Source organism: Oncorhynchus keta, chromosome 8, assembly GCF_023373465.1.
Source record: "Oncorhynchus keta strain PuntledgeMale-10-30-2019 chromosome 8, Oket_V2, whole genome shotgun sequence".
Classification (NCBI taxonomy): Eukaryota; Metazoa; Chordata; class Actinopteri; order Salmoniformes; family Salmonidae; genus Oncorhynchus; species Oncorhynchus keta.
In genome coordinates this window covers 45,834,301-45,842,029 of record NC_068428.1, presented here as the reverse complement: position 1 = coordinate 45,842,029, position 7,729 = coordinate 45,834,301, and the positions used below count along the sequence as shown (strand labels likewise).

General features: G+C 39.5%; 1 protein-coding gene and 1 pseudogene across 50 annotated transcripts in view; both read right to left on the bottom strand.

Annotated features, from left to right (window-relative positions):
• LOC118373671 (translation initiation factor eIF-2B subunit delta-like) overlaps positions 1 to 982 on the bottom strand; it is a 51,048-nt pseudogene extending 50,066 nt beyond the window's left edge.
• A 6,041-nt stretch (positions 983 to 7,023) lies between these two features.
• The window catches only part of LOC118373675 (neurogenic locus notch homolog protein 2-like), an 8,543-nt gene continuing 7,837 nt past the window's right edge, over positions 7,024 to 7,729 (bottom strand). For 16 of the 50 annotated variants that reach the window (XM_052524517.1, XM_052524515.1, XM_052524541.1 and 13 more), the window contains one exon: positions 7,024 to 7,729. This exon is cut by the window's right edge. In XM_052524517.1, coding sequence (XP_052380477.1) covers positions 7,116 to 7,729 — 614 coding nt within the window. In that variant the 3' untranslated portion in view covers positions 7,024 to 7,115. The other 34 variants (XM_052524553.1, XM_052524558.1, XM_052524542.1 and 31 more) reach the window with 31 other exon arrangements.

Below are 7,729 nucleotides of genomic sequence, written 5' to 3'. Positions count from 1 at the left end.
CTAAATAAAGGTAAAATAAAAAAGTATTTAAAATAAATAACGAAACTCTACATGTGGAGAAGAATGTTTTTCAAGATAATACCGACCCTTACGCTTGTTTACACTGAGCTGCACTAGAGGATATGAACACAATCACATGGTTACACGCTGTGAAGCCGGCGCTAGACATGGGTCAGGAAAACGCAGCCCAGTGCAGCTCAGTGCAGCTCAGTGCAGCTCAGTGCAGCTCAGTGCAGCTCAGTGCAGCCCAGTGCAGCTCAGTGCAGCCCAGTGCAGCTCATGAACTCCCAAGCACAATTTAACCAGGCGCTCTATAGTAGGGGCGTCCATAGAGGAGGTCTGTGCATCAGGCCCCCCCTCCACCCCCCTCCTCTAAAGTGACGCGACATATTGTATAAGAAATACCAATGTCGTTTTGTTCTCGGATTTAAAATCATTCGGTACATTGTCTCGGTATTTTGAAAAGACTTACTTTTGAGCGTGTGATATCGTCTTTGTTGCCAGGGCCATCTGTAAGGGCGATGAAGACAGTGTGGTGATGAGGATGACACAGGACCGTAAAAGTTACCTACTGCATGCAGCTGGGACAATCATCTTACTAGCAAGCCATGTCCTAGTTAAACGGCGATATCTTACAGGAGAACTAACTATAGCACTTTTACTAGGGGGTGTTGTTTTAAAGAAATCTTTATATTTTATTGTTTAAATGTTGGCTCATGACTCAATGTTCTTGAGTAACATGAAACGGTGGTGACTGAAGCTACCGTCACTTCTCAGGCTAGTTAGTTAGCCCGCAATGCTACCCACAATGACTGGTGTAGCGAGTTAACATTTACTATAAAGGTCACACAAGCTGACACGTCAGGTTTTATTCCGTGACATTTCAACCAGAGTTGTAGCTATAGTCGATGTATTGACAGCTGTCATTGTTTTCAGACTCACCACCCGGTTCTCCACAGTCTGCCATGTTTCCGATAGTTTCAACAGGAAATACACGTCTGAATTTAGTGCGGAGGAAATAGACAGCGCCCTCTTGCGGTTGAAGTTAACGGGTTTCACAAGCAACTACAAATGAGGTATTTGTTGATTTATTTTTTTAAATAAACTGTCACTCATCGGACTTCCCCGTTTTCATGGTTCTCATAGATAGTAGTGTAAAGTACTTTAAAGTACTACTTAAGTATTTTTGGGGGGGTATCTGTACTTTACAATTGATATTTTTGACAACTTTTACTTTTACTTCACTACATTCCTAAAGAAAATATACTTTTTTACTCCGTACATTTTCCCTGACACCCAAAAGTATTCTTTTGCATGGAATAGCCTTCATTTCTCAGAACAAGAATAGACTGATGAGTTTTGGAAGAAAGTCTTCCTTGTTTCTGGCCATTTTGAGCCTGTAATCGAACCCACACATGCTGATGCTCCAGATACTCAACTAGTCTAAAGAAGGCCAGATGTATTGCTTCTTTAATCAGGACCAGAGTTTTCAGCTGTGCTAATGTAACAGGGTTGGTTATGTTTCCACGTGCCTCTAAAGAAATGTGTATTTAATGTTCAAGCATTCTTATTGGTTGGTTCGACTATGATGACAATAAGGTGTGTTGTGATTGGCCCCGCTTGCAGATAGGGGGAGATCGCGAACGTCAAGTCTCCCCAGTATAAAAATGTGATGCAAGGGGTGGGTCAAGTTCTGAATACTGTTTTATATTTTACAATGTGTACAAGTTTGCTGTACGTTACTGATTTATACATGTGTGGGTATATGGTACCTGTGAGGGATTGAGGGGCTTTCTGGGATGTGCTTTGGCATATGATTGCTGTAAATAAGTGTGTTAGCTAGCATACACCGATGTAGTGGTCACATAAGCCCACTGCTAACACAGTTGTCTTCATGCTACAGATTAATGCCATCGACAGCCATCAATACCGTTAATCCCTGAACAACTAACCTGCTGTTTCCCATTTAACAACAGCAACAGGAATAAATGATGCTCAACTGGGACCACTGGCTGATGTGATTTATTTGGAGAAAACACAACGCAAGGAGAGTACGATACACATCTAGTACACTAATGTAACAGTTTAGCTTCCGTCCCTCTCCTCGGCCCCTACCTGGGCTCGAACCAGGGACCCTCTGCACACATCGACAACAGCCACCCCACGAAGCCGCGGCCCTTGCGGAGCAAGGGGAACAGCTACTTCAATCAGTGACGTCACCGATTGAAACACTATTAGCGCGCATCCCGCAAACTCGCTAGCCATTTCACATCGGTTACACGAACATAATTGCAAAAGGGTTTTCTAAAGATCAGTTAACCTTTTAAAATTATACATTTGGATTAGTTAACACAACGTGCCATTGGAACACAGGAGTGATGGTTGTTGATAATGGGCCTCTGTACATCTATGTAGATATTCCATTAAAAAAATCAATTCCAGCTACAATAGTCATTTACAACATTAACAATGTCTACACTGTATTTCTGATCAATTTGATGTTATTTTAATTTACCAAAAATGTGCTTTTCTTTAAAAAGCAAGGACATTTCTAAGTGACCGTAAACTTTTGAACGGTAGAGTATGTATGTATGTATGTATGTATGTATGTATGTATGTATGTATGTATGTATGTATGTATGTATGTATGTGTGTGTGTATGCATGTATGTGTGTATGTGTGTGTGTGTGTGTGTGTGTGTGTGTGTGTGTGTGTGTGCGTGTGTGTGTGTGTATATATGTATATTGTATCTGTATGTGTGTATATATATATATATCAAATCAAACTTTATTTGTCATAATACAACATGTGTAGACCTTTACCGTGAAATGCTGCTGTCACGTGTTTATTTTCTGTGTTTTGTATTTAGTTAGTGGTCAGGCGTGTGGGTGGGCAGTCTATGTTTGTTTGTCTAGGTTATATATGTGTTCTCAATCAGTGTATTATGTGATGAGAATATATATATGTGTGTGTGGGTGATTGTTCCTGTCTCTGTGTATATAGATATATATCAAATCAAATTTCTTTTTTTGTTATTTGTCACATGCATTAAAAAGTACCATGGACATACAACATGTGTAGACCTTTACCGTGAAATGCTTACTTACAGCAGCTCTTAACCAACAGTGCTGTTCAAGAAAGATGAATGTGTATATGTATGTACAGTACATCTGGAAAGTAATATAATAATAATAATATATGCCATTTAGCAGACGCTTTTATCCAAAGCGACTTACAGTCATGTGTGCATACATTCTACGTATTCAGACCCCTTGACTTTAACCACATTTTGTTTCGTTACAGAGTTATTCTAAAATGGATTAAATTGTTTCCCCTCATCGTTCCACACACAATACCATATAATGACAAAGCAAAAACAGTTTTTTAGACATTTTTGTTAATTTATTCAAAGCAAAAAACTGAAATATCACATTTCCATAAGTATTCAGACCCTTTACTCAGTACTTTGCTAAAGCACCCTAGGCAGCGATTACAGCCTCGAATCTTCTTGGGTATGACGCTACAAGCTGTTTGACACCCCGTACCTGCTTCGTCTCTCCAGGGTCATTCCATGTGACTTTTGGGGAGTTTCTCCCATTCTTCTCTGCAGATCCTCCCATTCTTCTCTGCAGATTATCTCAAGCTCTGTCAGGTTGGATGGGGATTGTTGCTGCAGAGCTATTATCAGGTCTCTCCAGAGATTTTCGATCTTGTTCAAGTCCGGGCTCTGGCTGGGGCCACTCAAGGACATTCAGACTTGTCCCAAAACCACTCCTGTTGGAAGGTAAACTTTGCCCTGGTCTGAGGTCCTGAGCGCTCTGGAGCAGGTTTTCATCAAGGATCTCTCTGTACTTTTCTGCATTCATCTTTGCCTTCATCCTGACTAATCTCAGAGTTCCTGCCGCTGAAAAACATCCCCACAGCATGTTTCTGCCACCACCATGCTTCACCGTAGGGATGGTGCCAGGTTTCGTGACACTTGGCATTCAGGCCAAAGAGTTCAATCTTGGTTTCATCAGACCAGAGAATCTTGTTTCTCATGGTCTGAGAGTCCTTTACGTCCCTTTTGGCAAACTCCAAGCGGGCTGTCATGTGACTTTTACTGAGGAGTAGCTTCCATCTGGCCACTCTACCATACAGGCCTCATTGGTGGAGTGCTGCAGAGATGGTTGTCCTTCAGGAAGGTTCTCCCATCCCCACAGAAGAACTTCAAAGCGACCATCGGGGGTTCTTGTCACCTCCCTGACAAAGGCCCTTTCCCCCCGATTGGTCAGTTTGTCTGGGCGGCCAGCTCTAGTAAGATTCTTGGTGGTTCCAAACTTCTTACATTTAAGAATGATGGAGGCCACTGTGTTCTTGGGGACCTTCAATGCTGCAGAAATATTTTGGTACCCTTCCCCAGATCTGTGCCTCGACACAATCCTGTTTCGGAGCTCTATGGGCAATTCCTTCGACCTCATTGCTTGTTTTTTTCTCTGACATGCACTGTCAACTGTGGGGCCTTTATGTAGACAGGTGTTGTACCTTTCCAAATCATGAATTTACCACAGGTGGCCTCCAATCAAGTTGTAGAAACATCTCAAGGATGATCAATGGAAACAGGATGCTCAATTTCGCTCAATTTCGAATCACATATCAAAGGGTCTGAATACTTATGTAAATAAGTTATTTCTGTTTTTATTTGTAATAAATGTACAAAAAAACTCCCCAAATACAGGTGTGCCAAGCTTGTAGCGTCAATACCCAAGAAGACTTGAGGCTGTAATCGCTGCCAAAGGTGCTTCAAGAAAGTAATAAAGTAAAGGGTCTGAATACTTGTTGTTTTATTTATTTATACATTTACAAAAATGTATAAAGTTTTTGCTTTGTCATTATGGGGTATTGCTTTGTCATTTTGGGGTATTGTGATGTCATTATGGGGTATTGTCATGTCACTATGGGGTATTGTCATGTCATTATGGGGTATTGTGATGTCATTATGGGGTATTGTGATGTCATTATGGGGCATTGTCATGTCATTATGGGGTATTGTTATGTCATTATGGGGTATTGTCATGTCATTATGGGGTATTGTCATGTCACTATGGGGTATTGTGATGTCACTATGGGGTATTGTCATGTCATTATGGGGTATTGTCATGTCATTATGGGGTATCGTCATGTCATTATGGGGTATCGTCACATGTCATTATGGGGTATTGTCATGTCATTATGGGGTATTGTCATGTCACTATGGGGTATTGTCATGTCACTATGGGGTATTGTCATGTCATTATGGGGTATTGTCATGTCATTATGGGGTATTGTCATGTCACTATGGGGTATTGTCATGTCACTATGGGGTATTGTCATGTCATTATGGGGTATTGTCATGTCATTATGGGGTATCGTCATGTCATTATGGGGCATTGTCATGTCATTATGGAGTATTGTCATGTCACTATGGGGTATTGTCATGTCACTATGGGGTATTGTCATGTCATTATGGGGCATTGTCATGTCATTATGGGGTATTGTCATGTCACTATGGGGTATTGTGATGTCATTATGGGGTATTGTGATGTCATTATGGGGCATTGTCATGTCATTATGGGGTATTGTTATGTCATTATGGGGTATTGTCATGTCATTATGGGGCATTGTCATGTCACTATGGGGTATTGTGATGTCACTATGGGGTATTGTCATGTCATTATGGGGTATTGTGATGTCATTATGGGGTATTGTGATGTCATTATGGGGCATTGTCATGTCATTATGGGGTATTGTTATGTCATTATGGGGTATTGTCATGTCATTATGGGGCATTGTCATGTCACTATGGGGTATTGTGATGTCACTACGGGGTATTGTCATGTCATTATGGGGTATTGTGATGTCACTATGGGGTATTGTGATGTCACTATGGGGTATTGTCATGTCACTATGGGGTATTGTCATGTCATTATGGGGTATTGTCATGTCACTATGGGGTATTGTCATGTCATTATGGGGTATTGTCATGTCACTATGGGGTATTGTCATGTCATTATGGGGTATTGTCATGTCATTATGGGGCATTGTCATGTCACTATGGGGTATTGTGATGTCACTACGGGGTATTGTCATGTCATTATGGGGTATTGTGATGTCACTATGGGGTATTGTGATGTCACTATGGGGTATTGTCATGTCATTATGGGGTATTGTGATGTCACTATGGGGTATTGTGATGTCACTATGGGGTATTGTGTGTAGATTGCTGAGGATCTTATTTTATCCATTTTAGAATAAGGCTGTAACGTTACAAAATGTGGAAAAAGTCAAGGGGTCTGAATACTTTCCCGAAGGCGCTGTGTGTATAAATATAAAGATTTACAAAATAATATTTATGGGTGATTGGAAATGATGCAGACAATTACATCTATCTGTAATATTAAATCTGATCTACCCCCTAAAATAAAAAATGATCTCCAATGTTATCATTACGAGCAGCATTAGAGTTAAATTGTTAGGACCTACGTTAGCTATGTTGAAATGGGAGATAAACAATTTATATTTTGAATGTTTGTGTTGTTGGTTATTTCTGTTGTATTTGATGTGTAAAATGTAAAACAATGAAGGATGTGAAAAACATTAATTACACAAATTTATAAAGATCTTATTTTGGACCTACGAGTAGTGTTCAAATATTTACTGATATTATAATTACTAGTTATAAGTAATTATAATTACCAATGTGGAACTCAAACTTCAGGTAGTTTGTTAGATTAGGGGCAACTTCTATTAATTCCCAAATCCTACTTGGTATTACCAGCATCCATTTGTAAATATAGCTTAAATTTAGATAAGCTATAGAGATATAGTATGATAAATGTTTATAAATATATAAAACCCTACTACATGTGTTTAGTCATTTAATAAAAGGCAGTAGATATGTATGACCAAAATGAGTCCCCCAAAATGAGTCCCCATCATATTTCTAGATTTTATTTTCTATATCACAACAACTTAATGCAAACATCAGAGAGAAAAGCACAATCACATCTTTTAATTCTTTATTTTTCAAGCACAACAATAAACAAGACCCGAAACATACAGTATGAAAAGGGAATCCACAGTGTACAAACTGTTGTCTATTTATCACCTGATTTATGGAGACACAAAAACACATTGACACCTGATTTATGGAGACACAAAAACACATTGACACCTGATTTATGGAGACACAAAAACACATTGACACCTGATTTATGGAGACACAAAAACACATTGACACCTGATTTATGGAGACACAAAAACACATTGACACCTGATTTATGGAGACACAAAAACACAGTGACACCTGATTTATGGAGACACAAAAACACATTGACACCTGATTTATGGAGACACAAAAACACATTGACACCTGATTTATGGAGACACAAAAACACATTGACACCTGATTTATGGAGACACAAAAACACAGTGACACCTGATTTATGGAGACACAAAAACACATTGACACCTGATTTATGGAGACACAAAAACACATTGACACCTGATTTATGGAGACACAAAAACACATTGACACCTGATTTATGGAGACACAAAAACACAGTGACACCTGATTTATGGAGACACAAAAACACATTGACACCTGATTTATGGAGACACAAAAACACATTGACACCTGATTTATGGAGACACAAAAACACATTGACACCTGATTTATGGAGACACAAAAACACATTGACACCTGATTTAT